Here is a 20,417-nt window from a genome sequence, read left to right as displayed (position 1 = left end):
AATTGGAATTTAAAAAATGGAGGATGGGAGTAGTGAGGGTATTGAGTTGAAGGGATACACGAAGTATGATCCTAAGGAGTGTAAGATACACCTAGCTCTTATGGTCATCATGGATGAGCTACCTTTCCAAATTGTGGATGGGGAAGGGTTCCAAGCGTTTTGTCATTACATGGAACCAAGGTTTCAATTTCCTTCTTGTCACACAGTGGCAAAAGAAGTAAAAAAACACTATCGATCTGAAAAAGAGAAGTTGAGGGATTTTTTGGCGGGTCAGTTTGTTTGCCTCACCACTGATTGTTGGACATCGGTCCAAAATTTTAATTATATATCTTTGACTTGTTATTTTGTTGATAACAATTGGACATTGCATAAGAAAATTATCAAATTTTGTCAAATTACCTATCACAAGGGTGGGACGATTGGGAGGGCCTTGAAGGCCGCTATAAAGGAGTGAGGGTTGACATGCGTTGTGATATGCACAGTTGATAATGCATCGTCTAACGATACCGCATTGGAAAATCTTAAGACCTTTCTTAGAGCATTCACATTGGTTTAGGCATATGCATATGCAAAATCACATCTTTTGGAGATCCAATTTGCCACACAAGCAAAATTTCCACATTGACTTATGCAAATTTGAGACAAAATAATAATAAAATATTATCATTTTATTTGTTTTTTTTTGCTTTTTTTTTAATAGGATTTGATATTCAAATATGTAAAATATTTAAGTAAAATATTTTTTGGGGAGTGAATGAGTAAAATATGTAGTAAAATATTTAAAGGTAAAATATGTAGAAAGAGAGTGGGAGGAGAGAAAAAGAATGAATAAAATATGTTTTGGAGAGTGAATATTAGATCTTTAAACATGTAAAGGTACTGTTCATAGTTATGCAAATATTTGAAGATGCATAATCCAATGCAGATGAATTTAAGCTCATATTATGCAAATATGACTTTGCATATGCATATGCATAGACCAATGTGAATGCTCTTAGAGAGGCAAATAAGACAATCTTGGGTGATAAGTATTTGCATATGAGGTGTGCGGCACATATTCTTAATTTTATTGTTAGTGACGGTATGAAAAAACTTTATGACTTTATTGCTCGGGTCAGGACTGCTGTGAGATGGGTGAAATTTTCTCTTGCGAGAATGGAGAAATTCAAGGTTGCTGTGTGGTCTGCGGGCATAACATCAATAATGGGCTTTGTACTGATTTGACTATCTGATGGAACTCAACATTTTTTATGTTGGAGGCGACTCCAGAGTATAAGTTGGCATTTGCCTTATTGGGTGAGGAAGACATCTAATATATAAAATATTTTGAAGATCAAGCGGGATTGGGGAAGCCTATGATTGAGGACTGAGATGTTATATCTACTTTCGTAGATTTTCTAAGGCTTTTCTATGAGGTTACCACGATTTTATCTGGTTCTTTGTATCCTACATTCCATCATTTTTGTTAACAAATATGTAAGATAAAAGAAGAATTAGATGAGATTATTGCGAGCAGTCATACTAGATTGCGGGAGATGTCATTGTTGATGAGGGCGAAGTACAACAAGTATTGAGGGGGAGATTTCGATAAGGCTAATATGTTGTTATATGTAACTGTTGTCATTGACCCCCGGTTTAAGGTGGATGGCATGGTATATGAATTGGGTATTGCCTACGAGCAAGTATAGGTGGAGCATATTGCACTAAGGGTTAAGGAAACCCATAATAGATTATTTGATGAGTTTACCATCTTACAAGGTGGTAATATTACAGCACCGACCCCTATCCCCCCACCAGTTCCAAATGCCAGGATGGAGAAAAACGTAGAATGGACTGGAGTGACAGGATGGAAGGGAACCCATTCACGAGGAGTACCACAGAGGCTAAGTCAAAGATAGACATATACTTTGGTCTAAATCTTGAACCATATGTACGAGACTTTGATATCTTAGCTTGGTAGAAGATACATGCCCCCAAGTATCTCGTCCTTACACAAATAGTCCACAGTATTTTGGTTATCCCTATTAGTATCGTAGTCTCGGAATCGGCCTTTAGCATCGAAGGGAGCGTATTGGATCCATTCCGGACCTCATTAGATCCTACCACTGTTGAGGTTTTAATTTGCACCTCAAACTGGATCACAATGAGTCCAATTCATGTTTCGGATGTTATTGATTATGATCATGTCAACGCCGAGAAGGAGAGTGATGATGCACCTGAATATGGTAATGTCACCTGAATTCAATTCTCTTATTTTTATTTATTTATTTGAAATTACTTGGTGTTAATTTTAAATTTAATTGTTGTAGTGATACCTGGAATGACATTTACAGCTACCTCCGTTGTGGTATGACTTCTTTTATATTAGACTCTAGACCCACCATTGCTCATGGTTTGCACAATTAATCCCTTAATTTATAAGTTAAAATTTTATATTGATAATTCTAATTCATTTTATTTTTAACTTATTATTATTGCAGAATTTATGATCTTGAATTTGATTCTCACATAACTCAACACAATAGAATGTCTCAGTGAACTCACAGCCACCCAAAATTGATCAAACTTCCCAATGTTATAATTTATAATTAGTTGTAATGTTAATCATTAATGGTATAATTGTAGTATTTATTATTTTTATGTCTTTATAATTTTGTAATTGTTTATTAATTGACACAATTTTGTAATTTCTATCATTGTAAATTTGTAATAGCTTAATGCATGCCTTAGTTACTTAGTAGTTAGTGACTGTTATTACTTAGTAATTAATAGACTAATAGTATTAGATTGACCATTGAAGTTTTTGAACTTGGAATTTAGTAATTAGTATTTGTATTCTTAATTTTTTTTTCAATTTTTTTAATATATAAATATAGTTGTAGTTAAATTTTTAATCCAAAAACAGGCCTGAATTGTGTTCCTAGATCATTCTGAACCCATAAAACTTATTTGGGCTCAAAATAGCCCAAATAATCTAAATGGGCCAACGCCCAATTACACAGAAGTTGGGGACGGACGGGGGAAAGTCCACCACTGCACCCCCACTATCGGACTAGGTAGCCCTCCCCAGTCCATGCAGGGGCGGGGACAAAAATCTTCCCCCGCATGGAAGGGGGGCGGGGTGGGGGTGGCCTCGCCTCAGGGGGCAAGTAGTACCCCTAATTGGGATGAGATGAAAAATCTATAAATAATTATGAGATAATTTGTAAATAATAATAAAATAGTTTGAATTAATATTTTTATTGAGTTTTAAGAAAACAAAGAAAAAATTTGAATAAAATATTATTTTTTATCGGTATAAAAATAAATAAATTAAAATATTATAAAATTAAAATATTGTTAGAATATAATTTTTTAATATTATTTTGTTGTTAAGATTTAAAAAAGTTAAATTTAAATAAAAAAAATTATAATGATTAAATAAAAAAATATGAAAGATGAATTAAAAAATATTTATTTTTGAATAAACCTTATAACCGGTCGGGCTGCTCTTCCCATTATAACAGCCCTCCAATTATGATCGACCACGTGTATAATTCATATTGACCCGGATGCACCTGTCTACACCAAAACATTCCCTAATAGTGTAATTTCAGAACTTCTCCGAACTCCTCTCGCTCAACATCCGAGTTTTATCTTCATCTGAGAACACCGGCCACCTGAGAACACCGGTCACCTGAGAAGTCGCGGGTCACGTCCTCTCTCCATCGAAGTTGTTCACCTTCTCCGGCGCGGGTCATGTCCTCCTCTCCATCAAAGCTGTTCATCTTCTTCGGCTCAGATCTCCTCCTCTACATGAAAGCGGGTCTCCCCCACGGACCATAAACTGTGAAAAATCTCAAACCAGTACGTGAAAGGCCGTATATATGATTGTAAGTATGTGCAAATGCAAATGTAAGTATGTCCGGTCTCTTTCCGAAAAGGGTACCTTAGTATTAAGTCCATAAACTGAACTGGAAGACGCCCACACGATTGCGGGTTGTGGATTCGCAGATTTACAAATCTCTAAAAGACTAACAAGACCAGCAATGTTACTATGCACGTAAGAGCCAGGATTTTCCATGGCATACCTCACTCCAGCTTGAGCAGCCAAATGCATCACATGGGTAAATGCAACGACTTCGAAAAGCTTACTCAATAGCGTTGAATGAATCGTTGATGTCTCCTTCAACAATGAACACGCCGGTGCGCTCCAAAAGCGCTTGGCGGGCTCGTTTCAATAACGGATCGTAGTAGTCGTTGAAATTGTCGAGGCCGAGCACGCCTTCTCCGCGGCGCTTGAGAGCGGTGGATACATGGGTTCTGACGAACCCAGTAGCTCCCGTTACCAGCACCGACATGCCGTTACGTGAGCGAAGTCGGGCGGAGGAGCGGATGCGTTTTTCCCAGGCGGGTCCACCCCAGTTGTAGGTCCCGAGAGAACGTCGAGAAGGATCGAAGGATTGAGGTGAAGAAGATGGGGATCGGAAGAAGAAGAGCAAGATCAAGCCCAAGAACACAAAGGACCAGAAGGTCAGCTTGGCGAGCGATGAGTGCTAGCGGAGTCTGTGAATGTAGGGGGCTTTGTCCATCTTGAATTTTCCTGGAGTTGAGGGAATGTTGTCGAGGTGGGACATTAGCTTCAGCTGGGACATTTTCTCGGGAAAATGTTGGGTTTGGAGTCATAACAGAGCCTGAGTTGTTTCTGAAATCAGCTGGAATGTCCTTAATTTGTTGTGAGCTTGGCTACGTGTCAGTTTATCTGTGGGGGCTTTTTTTATGAGAAAAACAGCCCGACCGGTCCGAAGGGGCTCTGTTTATTTTTTATTAGTATTTGAATGTTAAAGATTAGAGGCTTGACCACGCCTAAAATCCTACCGAAGACTTGAGGGTCCAGACTCCGTGCACCTGTATTTTTTATGAAGCTCACGTACAAGTCACACGGAAATATCTTGCGCTTATTAATTACAAATAACATGAAAATCCCTTGGATCATAATTCGCTGGAAAACCCCCAACTTACAACTGTCATGAAAATAAGAGCAGACCATCACATTTACAAATATAGATAAATGCACTTTAATAAAGGAGTAAATACCCTATGGGAAATGATCCAGACGTGATTGTTGAAACAACACAACTGCAAGAGTCACCAGGGATGCATAAACTGAATTGGGTAACTTCTGTACCACCTTCCCAACTCCCGGGACACCAGCGGTAGCATTCTTGGTAGCCACTGCAATCGTCGGTGCCACGAGCAGAGTGAGGATCAGTCCCTGACTAACAGCAATGAGTGTATCAGTTGTCAACTGCTGAATAAATCTCACAAATTCCTCACGATCAATTTCTCCATCGAGCTGGTTGAAATCGCATTCCTACGGATAAGAAGAAAACAACAACGTCAAGTAGGAGAAAATACAGAAGGATTTTTTTTTTTAATTTAAGAAACAGAATGGTCCTCCTAATTTTATTTAAAACTTTCACTTTTATCAGAAGAATGCCGTGATTACAAACCTTGGGGATACAAAGCTCAAGAAAACCTAACCCAAAATCTCAATTTGCGAATAACTTGATTTTCTCTTGATATAAGAAAGCCACACACAAAAGATAGCACAGCTCCTACGAAGGTCAACAAGTGGAGGCTGTGCCTAGCACAGAAAGAACAGTCCTTAAACTGTCTTCCAAACCACATTTTTTCACCCCTTACCACAATGAATAATAGAGGTTCACACGTGGTAAAGTCATTAGAACCACGTAAGAGTAAAAGACATCACTCATCAAGCTCTAGAAGCCGGGACAATCTTTTATTTTTTTTAGCAAGTAAGAAGGCACATCAAATAATCTGTGAAGTTCTTCCCGTGCTTAATAAGCCATAGAAATGCAACAGTTACCAAGAACAAATAACAATTTTTTTATGACAATATTACATACAAAGTTCAGTCTCACCATAGCTATGGCAAATACAAATTGAATCAGATACACTGTTCTATATAGAGCCTGCTATAATTTTCAAGGGCTATATGCCAAAAATAGGAGTCAGTCTATAGATCTCTTAAAACACTCGTTCAAGTAAAGTTCATGTAAAAGTACTAAAAGATTTAGAGGTCGTGAAATCAACTATTGCCACTCAAATGCTATAGAGAAGACAATGGTCATTATATTTGTCTAACCCATGTACTGTTCACAGTAACCTAATCATTGCTCTCATCTGGTTGGGGAAAGGAACAAAAAGTTGTGGTTGGGAATAGTGCCACACCGTTGCACTTTACTGGGTCAGTGGGTCTATTTAAGCTGAAAGAAAACACTACAGGCCAAGGAGCTAGCGACCACAAAAAAACCCCCTTTTTTAACTCTTTTTTTAACACTTGTAGAATGTGGCAAAAGCAATCCAGATAGAAATGGGCGACAACAGTGAACGAAAACCTAAATAATATGCATTTTTACCAAGCGGGGTCGTATAAAATTTTAAGCATAATCACCGAAGAAACTGATTAGAATACGAGTGAGTGCACCTCAATCATAGCTCTGACTTGCTCTTTGGAGGGTGGATCGAAATGGGGCCCCGGCAAATGCTTATTTATATCACTACAACGTACAGAAAACATAATACAGTGCTTGATATTGAGAGAGAGAGAGAGAGAGAGAGAGAGAGAGAGAGAGAGAGAGAGAGTATTAAGCAATATAAGCCAAAAGCCTCTGCTCTTACTTGTACACGAGCAGAACGGCGATGTATAAATCTTCGAATGTCAGATTAGCCCTTCCCAATTGATTTTGGAAACGATCGAAAACCCTATCGGTTATTTTCCTCACTTGCTCTCGCCTCCACTGCTTCCCTGCGCTCAAGGTTTCATCGAAAATTTCATTTCTTGAATTAAGAAAAGGAGGGAGAGAAGGATGTATTGGATTTGAGCAACAGTGTAGAGTACCTTGAAACCTGGCTAAGACCTGTCCCATGGCGTTGTACGTGTACCAGCAGATTAATATGGCGTCGTGCTTGAGGATTAGATCAGCCTCGGTGCGCTGATGTCTCTCCCACTCGATGTATCGCAGAATACTCTCTGCCGACTATATATCTCGTAGTTTCAATCCTGACGGTGGAACTGAAAACTCCAACGCAAAACAAATAATAAAATCGAGAAATATCAAATAATAGAAAAATCCAATATCAGTCGGTAATCGCCCTAAATTATCAATTTTTAGTTCTTAACCATAATTCCTAAATTATTAAAAACAAATAAATTCCCTCAATCAAAAATATATTCTTTTAAATATTTTAAGTGAAAATAGTATAGATTTTAATTTTACAGTAGTCTCGATTAATTTTGATGTATATAGAATACAGATTTTTTATTAGCTTGATAATTATAAAAAGTTTGAATATGTATTTATTAGATGTGGTTATAAAATATTTATATGGATATCTAAATAATGATATTGTAACGAACCGATCCAATCTAATCTTCTAAGGTCAATATAAAGATATTTTTATTGGGGTTAATTATGTTTGAATGGCTATATTAGAAAGCCCAATTGAAATTTATTAGATAATTTTAAATAGATCACGGACTCAAAATTTATTTTGGTGAATTGTTAAATTTTTATTGATGCTTGATAATTAGGTTGAAGCCCATTTAATATTTATAAACCATGTGGGCCTCCAATTAATTGGTATTAGACCAAGAATTATTTTAAAAACCCAAAAATTTTTACTAGACGAATTGGGTTCATTTTAGAATTTTAATCATACTATTTAGAGTATTTTTGTGATCTAGCTCATAAAATTATAGGCAAGCCCTAGAATGTAGTTGGACCCTTAAAATGGCTCAACCCAAGACCCAAAACCATTGAAAAGACCAAACTCAGTTGCAAAGAAAACCCTACTTGATTGCTATATATACCCACATCGTGATTCCCATCTCGTGCACCTAGAATGTGCATCTTCATCACAAAATAAAGTTTTGCTGCAAGTCCTAATACCTTTCCCAACTAACCCCTTTCATTCACGTTGTCATCTTTCGTAAGAACCTAAGGTTGCCAAACTGCATATACTACTTACTTTCCCAAGCTGCTCAGCCTTCTATTTGGATTCAGCCACTGCACCACCGTGGGACAACCCCACTGCTATAGCCTTACTGAGGCCATGCAGAAAAGGATCAACGTTGTACCACCAGAGCTCCAAGTTGGCAACCATTCACCTCTAACACTCAATGCGCAAGCACAACAGTGCTATAGTCAGTAACCACTAGAAAGCTCTTCATGACACAGCCCAACGGCAACCATGCGTTGTCCATGCTCATTCACCAACAACCATCGAAACTAGCAAGGTTAAGCCACGAAACACCATGCACTACCTAGCTCATAGACCGGCATCGCCCAAAGCAACTGCAAGGGATGCCCAACATACAACTAGTCCGCAATAACCTTGGAGATCAGTCCAAGCCGTCGCACGTGCAACTGCAAAAAGCATGGAAAGTCACCTCCACATGAGCCACCCTAAACCACCCTGCTATAGCCACCATGAAGGAGGCACCACCAACAACCAATTGAGTTCTCGCTACATTGTCACCACCCTTCATTGGAAGAGCCTAACCCATAAGCCCACCCTCCATGTGCCACTACCTTGCACAACCATTATCCATCAACTGTAAATCACTTAGTTAAGACCCCATTTTCCAACCTCAAATTAGAGTAGATTTTTTTGCTCAGCCCTTCACCGTTCACTGCTACAACATCCCATTAGAAAGATCCCACGTTGACATGCGTTTCATTGAGACACAAAGACAAACCAAGCTGCAGCACGTTCACATGAGTGCAACCACATTTGTGTTACAAACCCTAGCTTAACCAAGGCATGGCTTGGGGGAAGTACAAAAGATAGAAGATTCAGGATGAGAATTGCATTGTACTTAGTCTTAAGTGGAGTTATGTGGATGAAGCAAGGACATGCCGAGTATGGGCTAAGATTCAAAGGGCTTGTTACGAGGCTCACTTACGTGATAGTTTTAGTATTGGCTTGGAGTCTGCTCCATTAGGCGGGCCTTAGCTAGTTAATGGATTTTATTAAATTAGATCTGGCCTTAGGCCTTTATCTTGCTTTGTTAATTCGGCCCACAACCTTTTATTTTCATTGGCAATCTCCAGCATATAAGCTGAGGAAATCATCCTGTAGTATTATTCTGAAATGTTCAAGATCTTATTTTCCTTTCATTTTCTCATCTATTTTTCCTGGAAGAGCTCCACTCGAAGAGAGCCATATTTCTATTTTACTATATCTAAAGGTATGTTACAAATGGTATTAGAGACATTGGTCTCTGTGATTTACCTAATACATTAATGGCTGAAGGCACAAGATTGACATAATCACAAGATGGGCTCAATGCCCTAAAGAGATCTACTGACACGCAACATCAAGATTTACAGACTCAATACAACAATTTGGAAACTACAATATTTGCCCTAAAAAGGCAAAATAACACTATTGTCCAGCAGCTTTCTATCATCATGTTGGAGCTGCAGAAAAGAAACCACAACTCTAGCATGGGAGGGTCAACATCAGAAGGTCCATTTGCATAGGGTTAGGCTAGTCCGAGACAAGGGGGAGAAATGCATACCAAAACTGTCAAGCTCGATTTCCCAAGCTTTCATGGAGAGGGCCTACTGGCTGGATCTATAAGGTACAATAATTCTTTACTTTCCACCAAGCCTTACCATAGCATAGACTAAAGTTAGCATCCTTCCAAATGGAGGGAAAAGAATTAACCTAATTCCAAGACCTTGAGGGGTCAGGACAACTGAGAGACTAGGAAGAGTTTGTCAAGGCACTGCTGGTCAAGTTTGGACCAAGTGCCTATGATGACCCCATGGACTCCATTACTCGATTAAGACAAACAACCATAGTGGATGAATATAAAGACAAATTTGAAACTCTATCCAATAGGTTAAGAGGCACCTCTGAACAATATAAATTAAGTTGTCTCCTTAGTGGATTACATGATGAAATCAGACTTCCAATGAGAATGTTCAACCCACTCAACTTAATTTCAACTTTTACCCTAACCAAAATACAAGAGGAGAATCTGAACCAAGCTAGAAAACCAGTAGATCTGGGCTGATTTACTCCCCTTAACACAGGAATCTTAAAAAAACCCAGCTTACCTATAATAGAACCCAACAAAATAGTCCCAAAACCTTACCTCCAAATTCATAAAAAAAACTAATGGCAAATGAAAGATAGGAGAGATAAGGACCTATGTTATTATTGTGATGCCAAGTGGAACCCTGGTCATAAATGTTAGATCCCTAAAATCTACCTATTAGAATAAGTCCTCTTTGACAAATAAGGAAGGGATATGATAAAGGATGAAGTAATCGAATTGGTGGAGGAAGTAGTGGCTATACCTTGTAAGGAAATTCTAAAAATATCACTACATGCATTAACATGGTCACAAAACCCCAAAAATGTGAGGGTGATGGGAAAGGTTGGACTCAATGGGTAACCATATTGATTGGCATTGGGTCTACTCATAATTTTTTGGACCCAACATTGTTGAGAAAGGTGAATCTACCCCTCAATATGGATGAAAATGTCAAAGGAAGGGTAATTGGTGGTGAAGTAATTCCAAGTGAAGGGAAGTGATTGGGGTTTAAAGTCAAAATTCAAGGGGCTCTATTTCTCGTCAAGGTTCATGTGCTAGTTTTGGTAGGTGTGATATGGTTCTTGGAATCTAATGGCTTTAAGATTTGGGGGCTGTGTTGTGGGATTTTAAAAAACTAACAATTAATCTTACTATTGGAGAGAAATCTATAAAATTGCAAGGATTGACTACGTCTAAGCTGATTGAAGAAGGCTCCCTCAACAAGTTTAACAAGCTAGAGAAAATAGGGGTATTGTTACAAATGCTAGAATAAGAAGTAGTGGGACTTGAGGGGAGATGCAAAGAGATAATAGTAGCCATACAAGAAGTTTTGAAGCAATTTCAAGAGATATTTGAAGAACCTAAAGACGTACCACCATCTAGACCCCAAGACCATGCCATAAACCTAATTCTAAATGCTAAACTCATCTCTATGAGGCCTTATAGATACCCATATTTTCAAAAAGACGAGATTGAGAAAATAGTTCGGAAGTTATTAGCTTCAGGGGTTATACAACACAGCCAAAGCCCCTTCTCTTCCTCGATGTTACTAGTAAGAAAAGCCGACGGAATACAGGGATTGGGTGTGTACTATAGGGGGTTGAATGCGGTCACTATTAAAGACAAGTTTCCCATACCGGTGGTGGAGGAGCTAATGGATGAGTTGCATGGAGCAGTATTTTTTTCCAAATTGGACTTGAGGTCCGAATACCACCAAATTCTGGTGAGGCCCGAGGATGTGCACAAAACGGCCTTTAGGACCCATGACGGTCATTATGAATTCTTAGTTATGCACTTTAGGTTAACTAATGTACCCTCTACCTTTCAAAGTTTGATGAACAAGGTGTTGCAACCCTACTTAAGGAAATTCATTTCTGTCTTCTTTGACAACATACTGATATACAGCAAGATTGAAACTGAACATGGTGAGTATTTGAGGGTGACATTGGAAACCTTAAAATAGAACAAGTAATACGCTAAGTAGTCCAAGTGCAAGTTTGGGTGCAAGGAAATCTCTTATTTGGGCTACCTAATTTCAGCTCAAGGGGTGAGGGCTGACTTGAAAAAATCGCAAGCGATGAAAGAGTGGTCCCTACCTGGTTCCCTAAAGGAGTTAAGGGGGTTCTTCGGATTAACAAATTACTATAGATGATTCATTAAGGACTATGGAGAAATTGTTGGGCCTCTAAACCGAATGTTAAGAAAAAATTGTTTTGTGTGAAGTGAAGAAGGAAAAGTGGCCTTTCACAAATTAAAAGAAGTTGTTACCAATCCTCTGATACTTGCCTTACCTGACTTCAGACTCCCATTTGTTATTGATTGTGATGCATCGAGTACAACCGTTAGAGCAATACTAATGCAGCGAGGTAAACCCTTAGCCTTTTTCAGCAAAACCTTGAAGGGGAGATCCCTACTACTATCGACCTATGAAAAGGAACTCTATACTTTGGTTACAGCGGTGGTAAAGTGGAGGCCTTACCTCTTGGGAAGGACCTTTGTGGTCAAAACTGACCATCAAAGTCTTAAGCACTCGATTGACCAAAGAATTGGAAACCCTATGCAGTAAAGATGAGCCTCTAAGTTGATAGGGTAATATTTTATAGTGGAGTACAAAAAGGGAACCAAAAATAAGGTAGCAGACGCACTATCCAAAAAAGGGGCAAGAAATAGAGATGACTCTAATGTTGCTTTCATTCCCTACAGTGGAGTGGGTAGATGACCTCAAAGCTACCTGTGCTAATGACCCCCAGGTACAATCTCTAATCTCACAGTGTTTAGACAAGAAGCTGGGAGCTAAGTACACTATGAGAGATGGTCTTTTGTTATATAAAAATAGATTGTATATTCCCCACGGTGAGGAATTCAAAAGGAAGGTTTTGGAGCTGACTCAGAGTAGTCCAACGAGGGGGCATTCGGGATATGAGAAAACCATACAAAGGGTGTAGAAAGATTTATGTTGGCCAGGGCTCAAGAAGGAGGTCAAACAATTCATTAGGGGCTATGACCTTTGCCAAAGAGTTAAAACTCCAAATACTCTTCCGAGAGGATTACTCTAGCCCCTTGCAATATCATCCCAACCATGGTCCCAAATCACCATAGACTTTGTTGAGAGCCTCCCTAATCCCATGGCTTTAATAGCCTCTGGGTAGTAGTAGACAAACACACTAAACATAACCACATGATTCTACTTAAGCAACCCTATACTGCCAAAGATATAGCCCAACTGTTTTTCCAACTCATATTCAAACTACATGGCCTCCCTAACTCCATCATATCAAATTGAGACAAGACTTTAACAAGTAACTTTTGGCAAGATATTTTTAAATTAAAAGGGGTTCAAATGACACTCAGTTTTGCGTATCACGCTCAAACAGACAAGCAAATAGAGGCGGTAAACAAAACCCTCGAGAATTATCTGAGGTTCTTTTCAAGGGATAGGCCCCAAGATTGGTCTCTCTGGATACCATTGGCAGAGTGGTGATATCATTTCACCCCCCATTTTTCTATTAAAATAACCTCCTTTGAGGCCCTATAGTGCTACCCCCCTCCCCGATGGATGGATTTTATACCTGGCACAGATCATGTGGAAGCTGTGGAGGCCAGCCTTTAAACCTGTGACCAGATCTCAAGCTTGCTTCGCCATAACTTACACAGAACACAAAATAGGATGAAGAAGTACTCAAATTTATGAAGAACGGATCAAGAGTTTTTAGAAGGGGATTGTATGTTTTTATGACTACAATCCTATCGACAAACAACAATGAGTCAACACAGGAACCTTAAACTTGCACCTAAATATTTTGGACCCTTTCAAATTTTACGGAGGATAGGGAAGATGGCTTACCGACTTGATCTGCCATTGGAGTCCAAGCTACACAATACATTTCATGTATCCTAGCTCAAGAAGAAGTTAGGATTTGCTACTAATGCCCTACAGATGCTGCCACTAGTGGATCAACATGTAATTCTAAGGTCGGAACTAGAGGAGATGCTAGTTTGTCACATGACCAAGAAGGAAAATCACACACAGGCACAATTATTGGTTTGTTAGCAGGAACAAGACACTGACAACGCGATCTGGGAGGCTTATTCACAACTGAGAGATAGTTTTCCCCACCTTTAGGCAAGGTGTTCTGAAGGATAGGGAAGTTGTTACAATCCCTAGCTTAACTAGGGCATGGCTTGGGTGAAGCACAGAAGATGGAAAATTTGGGATGGGAGTTGTGTTGTACTTAGTCTGAAGTGGAGTTATGTAAATGAAGCAAGGACATGCCTAGTATGGGCTAAGATTCAAATGGCTTGTTACAGGGCTCACTTATCTTGAGTGATAGTTTTAGTATTAGCCTGGAGTCAGTTATATTGAGCCTTAGTTAATGAGTTGTATTAAATTAGAACTGGCCTTAGGCCTTTATCTTGTTTATCTTGTTTTGTTAGTTCAGCCCATGACCTTTTATTTTCGTTGGCAATATGCAGCATATAAATTGAGGAAATCATCATGTAGTATTATTCTAAAATGTTCAAGACCTTGTTTTCCCTTTATCTTCTCTTTTTTTTTTCTAACCTATTTTTCCCGGATGCGCTCCCATGGCCTTTTATACTTTCAATATTTTAATATTGAATGATTCTATTTATTATATGAAATATTTTGCACCTGACACTTTGTTAAAAATAAAAGATATTTTAAAGTCAAGATTCGTAGCACACATGTTCCCCTAATATATAAAATAAAATCGTTACGAGAGCGGGATGTTACGGATATACATTAAAATTCCTAAAAGATGTAAAATGTATGAAACATATAATTTAAAACCTCATAGTATTTATTCTACTAAGTTACAAGAGTCTTTATATATGTTAGAGTAATTGGATGCATCTAGTACAATCATCTCAATGAATGTTTATATAAAGTAATCTGAAAATAATCAAATATGCCAATGTGTTTTCATTAAAGATCAGATTTTGAATTTCCATTACTATGATATATGTAAATTTTGTTCTTCCATAGATAGATTGCAATCACCATGCAACTAGCTGACATGGCATGGTACCATATCAACATAATTAAAAAAAATGAACAAAATTAAAATGAACTAAAACCCAAGAAGCAGTTCAACAGATTGTGCATTGCAAACATCTAATTATTTAGGGCTCATGTACATCGCAACATTGCAAGATCTATACAACATAGGCTAATCTTTTGTTTTCCTCCCTCTCGAGGAAACCTATAGTGAAAAATCAAGATATCAAATGGATATTGCAAAATTTGTAAAGGATTTGCACATATCTGTGCAAACCAAGATTCTCTCTCTCTCTCTCTCTCTCTCTCTCTCTCTCTCTCTCTCTCTCTCTCTCTCTCTCTCTCTCTCTCTCTCTCTCTCTCTCTCTATGTTCACAAACTCATACTTCGCATATTGTGGAATAGTATGATCCACTCAATATTGTTTTATTGCAAAACATGGTTTTCACACTTAGGGTCAATAATGGAGTCGAACTATGGAAAATTAGAAATATCATCCACAGCTAAATGATCACGATGCCCTCCAATATTTGGCCACAAATTTGGTAGAGTTTTGTGAGCTAAAATAAGCAAGGTTTGGAAAGAGTTGCTCCATTTTGGCTTGTGTGAGCCTGGGTACTTCACTTTGAAATGGAGTACTTGGAGTACTTGATGCTACATGGTGTTGCCCAATGGGTTGCGAGGATTGAAACTGAGTCTCCAACTAGAGTATTGTGAATAGGGGGGACGGGCGATGAAGCAGAGCAGAAGGAAGAAGGGGGTCACGATGCTTCTTGTCAAAACACCAAAAAATTCAAACACAACCCCATGGGCATAATTGTATGCAGACTCCCCCAAGCAATTGCAAAAATACATTTTTCTTGTAAATTATTTAAATCTTATTATGACTCAAGAAAAACTCATGAAAACCCAACTAATTTGAAAATTGAGTTTGAAATGAAAAACATAGAAAAAAATAATTGTCTTAGTTTGCAAATTGAGCATCCTTTAAATTGAATTATAGTTCATAATAAAACCTATACTGTCTTGAAGCAATTTTCTTATAAATAAAATTTATCCTTTGAATCATTATTTGTTCGATTGGGCGTAGGACTGTTCATCCGGTTCCATCTGACCTGATATCCACCATTCCGACCCGACCTGAAATGGCACGTTCCGATTGGGATTCCATTCCAAATTTTTGAGTTCCATAAGCTACCCAATTCGGGTATTCCGTTTCGAATTTCCTCCTCAACTTTCTCACTTCTCAAATAGAAAATATCCGATCGATCTCCAAGCCCATCCAGGTTTCTCTCATCGATCAAGCTAACCAGTGCGGCATCGATCTCGCTAACCAGCGCAGCGTCGATCTCATCCACATCCATCCCACCAAGCCCATCACCGAACAGGACCCTTCGATTGCATCAGCCACAAGATGTACGGACGCAACTGGAATCAGCAGTTGCACTGCAGCACCAGTTCTCAATCGAACACCTAAATGTCATCGTAATCGATCCACCGGAGGCCATCGAGAAGCTCCACAACCGGGTGTCCATGATTGAGATGGTGTACAAGTTGGAAACTCTGTTGGCTTCGAATGCGATTCAAGAGCTGGGACTGAGGTCGCCGATGATAGCGAAGTAGGTGTCGACGGACGGTAATGCAAATTCGCACGAGATGTGCTTGGTTTTAAATCCAAACGGGTTAACAGTTATTAACTGACCCATATCGAAATAATCCGAAAATATTCTGATTCCGTTTGTGTCTGTTTCAGGTCGGTTTATTCGGAACGTCCAGGTTGGGTCAGCTGAGCGGTCCAAATGTACAGCCCTAATTGGGCAATGCTACTCCCACCGCTGGGGCTCCCCTGCTTATGCATTTTTAAGGTTTTTTTTTTTTTTTGTATTTTTTTACACACCTTTTTAATACATTTAAATGTTTTTAAAAAAATAAAAATTTCATAATATTATTAAAAAATACTTACTTAATCATTAAATAAAAAAATAATAAAAATCAAAAATCAAAAAATCAAAACGGTAAAAACCATTCATAAGAGTAGCATTTTCCTTTTTCGATTACTTGATGCAAGGAAAAAAACCCTTTTTACCCTTATGAATATGGTAAAGAAATTATTGTTTCTAAATTATCATATTGTTTAGCACAATAGGTTCTAAAAAACCTATACTGCATATGATCTAATATAGCATTTTTTGTTAATTTACTAGTAACATAAAGTTTTGCACAAATTTGAAAGCATTGAAATGAGATTAAGGTAAGATTATAAAATAAGATAAGTTAAAAGTTGAATATAATATTATTATAATAATATTTTTTAATATTATTATTATTTTAAATTTTGAAAAAACTAAATTATTTATTATATTTTAGATAGAAACTTTAATAAAGTTATAATAATAAAATGAGATGAAATACTTCTTATATCACCTAACAGCTTGTTTAAAGATAAGGAAAGTGGGCAAAATTTATTCTAAAAACCAAAAGACAAAATATTCGCATACTAAAAACAGTTTTCACAAATCAGCAATATCCTACCTAGATGCCAATTATGCAATCAACCCAAGGTTTTGAGCATGACATCATTCAACATAGAAAAACAAACTATACTAATTACCAACCGAGTGTCATGCTTACGCACAATTTTATGCACGATAATATATATATATATATATATATATACCGAATAAAATAACTGAATAATATCTCATCAATATTTTCTTCTTTAGTTTAAACTTCAAATTTCAAATTTTAAGATTTTCAAAATTCTCAATAACACATACTGGTTTTTTTTTTTTAATCTAAATTTCGAATTTTAAGATTTTTATCCTCCTTTCCAATATTTTTATATAAATAACATTTTACTTCCCCATATTTAGAACAGTTACCACATTATTTATGCCCATTTAAAATAATATTAATAAACATTTTAAAAATGATGGGAGATTCCCTCCACCCATCTACAATGAGTCCACATCCTCATCAAAAGGAACGTACTCGAGGAAAATCCTCCAGATTCCTTTCACTTGATACATCGAAACAAAATAATCTTTTAAAAATCATTACTTCCATGAACTCCTGAAGTAGCATATACCTTAACAATTGCAATAATTTACTTGCTCATACCTGATACAACCGATTCCCATCTTTCAAAGGCTGAGTGCATCGAGTTCATGCTCGCAATCAGAAACCAATAAGAAACCATGACTAATCGCTTAGGCACAAGTTCTTCTGAAGTGAATCCAGGTGCACAAGCACGGGGTGAGATCCACTAAGCTAACAAAGTTCGTCACAAAATCACCCATAGACACCTAAATCTTGCAACTAAAGTTCACATGCCAAATCCACCAAATTGAACACCAAAATACCAAAAACAATTGTGTGTAGAAGCAAGGGAAAGGCTCTAGCAAAAAAATAAATGAACGAGCACATTCAAGGCTGACAAAACCCATTGCTAGCCGGGTGTCCAACATCATTAGAACATCTTGGCTTCCCTAAGCCAATTTTCCTTTCAATGAGCCTTTCGGAATCTTGCTCAAGACCTTGGCATCAAACACTGCATACTGCTTTTTAATCTCAATCATCGCCTTCTCTGCAAATGGATCAACCTTGTCCTCATACTTCTCGTACAGAACAGGAAGAGTGTGCAGCAAAACAAAAGCTGTTTCCAAAACGATATTATCAAAATTCAGAATATTGAGTTCGTATCCAATAGCATATATAAACATAAGTTTTGTGGTAATTACATATGTAGAACAAGGTCAAGAAATTGCAACAACTTCCCACAATTGAAAGAACCCAAAAGCCAGCAATGACCTGACATCCAAAACATAATCTTATTAGAAATTAGATAACAGAATAAACTTCCACACTGAATTGCTTGCAGGATCATTTGAAGGATGCAATATTTCCTAGAGCAACCCATATTCTGATACTAGCAATATATGACATTAATGATAATGTTGTGAAGATTCGAAAGTACGAAACAGAGTCTCAAATATAGCAGCAGCGACTTTTATGAAAGGATAGACTATTTACTCATCAAACCAACATGGGCACCAAAATTAATAGACTGGGATGGCTAAGCCAATAAAGAATTTAAGATGCTGCATTAAAATAGAATGTAAAGATTCTTCAAAGAAGAATAAAATACGTACAATGAGAAACTTCTTCAAATCTCTTCCAGTCACAATATCATGCAAGACTACAAAACCTCGGTTAATTTCAATTCTCAGCGCAGCAGCAACTTGCAAAAATGGCTCCTCGGGAAGATGAACTTCTGGGATGCGGGGTGGAGTCCTACAAATAGACATCATAGGCAATAAATTAAATAAAATTAGGAATGAAAACACAGCCTAGGTACCTAACAACTGAGTTTTATATAAATTAACAATTAGGCATGATAATGTAAAAACCACAAGGCTTACTTGTTGATAAAGGTATGAGCATTGGACCACAGGAACAGCATTGCAAGAGTTAGAATCAGAACATGACATACAAGAGTAAGCAGGTGATATTCAAGCAATTCAAAAAAGACCCAGATTGCAGTAGCTCCACCGAGGACACTGGCTGAGATCTTCTTGTTCCTCCATAAGAATACATCAGCAGCTGCACCAAATCGTCACAGAAATTGAGAAGAAAAGAACAACAATGTAAACAGAAAACCAACACTTACATTGAGTTGCAATAACTCGGGGAGGAAAATAATGAATTGTTTCATTTTCAGAATTGCACTCTTTAAGGAAAAGATAAAAAGCCCTAACCAGTGAAGTAGAGATGACCCATAAGAGTGATTCACCAGTGAACTTTAGTTTACTTTCCTATAGAGTCTCTGGAACCACAGTTCAAAGCCTGATTTTTCATACTATTCTCAACATTCTATGAGCAACCAAACAGAATCTATAAGCTTTAAACAAATATTTTTGAAAACGCAACGCGCCAACAAACTTCACCAACAATATTGATCGCTGAAAAATCTGTCATAAAAACGTAGACACAGCTTATACTCACAAACATCCAAACACACCATTTTCGTCTCATTTCGCAACCGCGGAATCATTCCCACCACTTTCTATAAGCAAAAAGCTGAAATCAGATCAGGCATTGCTTTGGCACGCATATCGGGTCACTCTCGCAAAGCAATGCACATCTGATCACTCGTCGCTTCCAAAGATCAAATCCCCATTTTTTTCAAATACTTAAAAAAGGAATTCGAAAATGGGAAAACATGGCCAAACAATGCATATTCAATCAAATAACAGATCTCATATCAATATGTAATCTCAGAAAGAGAGACTGTAACCGTACGCTTTCCTCCACCGAGAACCTTGTGAACCGGTTTCTCCCTCCCGAAAATCCGGTAAATCTTGGCTTTCACTGACGACGGTGAGACCGATTTGTCGTCATCAGAATCCGATGACGACGAATCGTTCGCGTGGATCTTCTCGCTTATCTTCTCTATCATTGACTCCACAGCCGAACCTGCACTCTCGGAATGCTCAGCCATTTTTCGTACACCAAAGCTTCAACCCTACACCGAAAATATGAAAAGTACAGGAGATGGAAATACCTCACCGAGTTGCACATATAAAGCGAGCAATGAGGCGATCGTGACCGTTGGGTGGCGATCAGTCCCAGCCTGAGGTTTGAAAAAACGAACCTAGGGGTTCGGAGTACTGTGACTACAAAATTGACGGCGTTAAGTTTGATGAGTTCGAGGTGAAACGACGTTAGATTCGACGGAGTATTTCGTGCTTCCTGTACGTGCCGGGGGGACTGGGATTAGGGATAGAT

General features: G+C 37.9%; 2 protein-coding genes and 1 pseudogene across 2 annotated transcripts; all 3 read right to left on the bottom strand.

The window, feature by feature from the left end:
* Positions 1-3,553: 3,553 nt before the first annotated feature.
* On the bottom strand, positions 3,554-4,777 carry LOC122299289 (annotated as a pseudogene).
* A 139-nt stretch (positions 4,778-4,916) lies between these two features.
* Positions 4,917-7,095, bottom strand: LOC122299295. The gene is made up of 4 exons (XM_043109453.1): positions 6,905-7,095; positions 6,685-6,811; positions 6,491-6,563; positions 4,917-5,353 (listed from the first exon to the last, which is right to left on the bottom strand). The coding sequence occupies exons 1-4, from the start codon at positions 6,930-6,932 to the stop codon at positions 5,078-5,080; spliced, it is 504 nt and encodes a 167-aa protein (XP_042965387.1). The 5' UTR covers positions 6,933-7,095; the 3' UTR covers positions 4,917-5,077.
* Positions 7,096-17,690: 10,595 nt separating this feature from the next.
* On the bottom strand, positions 17,691-20,188 carry LOC122299281 (reticulon-like protein B5). Its single transcript, XM_043109429.1, has 5 exons — positions 19,932-20,188; positions 19,052-19,232; positions 18,782-18,923; positions 18,371-18,440; positions 17,691-18,285 (listed from the first exon to the last, which is right to left on the bottom strand). The coding sequence occupies exons 1-5, from the start codon at positions 20,128-20,130 to the stop codon at positions 18,119-18,121; spliced, it is 759 nt and encodes a 252-aa protein (XP_042965363.1). The 5' UTR covers positions 20,131-20,188; the 3' UTR covers positions 17,691-18,118.
* Between the last annotated feature and the right edge of the window lie 229 nt (positions 20,189-20,417).

Source organism: Carya illinoinensis, chromosome 2, assembly GCF_018687715.1.
Source record: "Carya illinoinensis cultivar Pawnee chromosome 2, C.illinoinensisPawnee_v1, whole genome shotgun sequence".
Lineage (NCBI taxonomy): Eukaryota > Viridiplantae > Streptophyta > Magnoliopsida > Fagales > Juglandaceae > Carya > Carya illinoinensis.
Note: the sequence above shows the minus strand (reverse complement) of the source record. Positions and strands in the feature narration are given on the sequence as shown.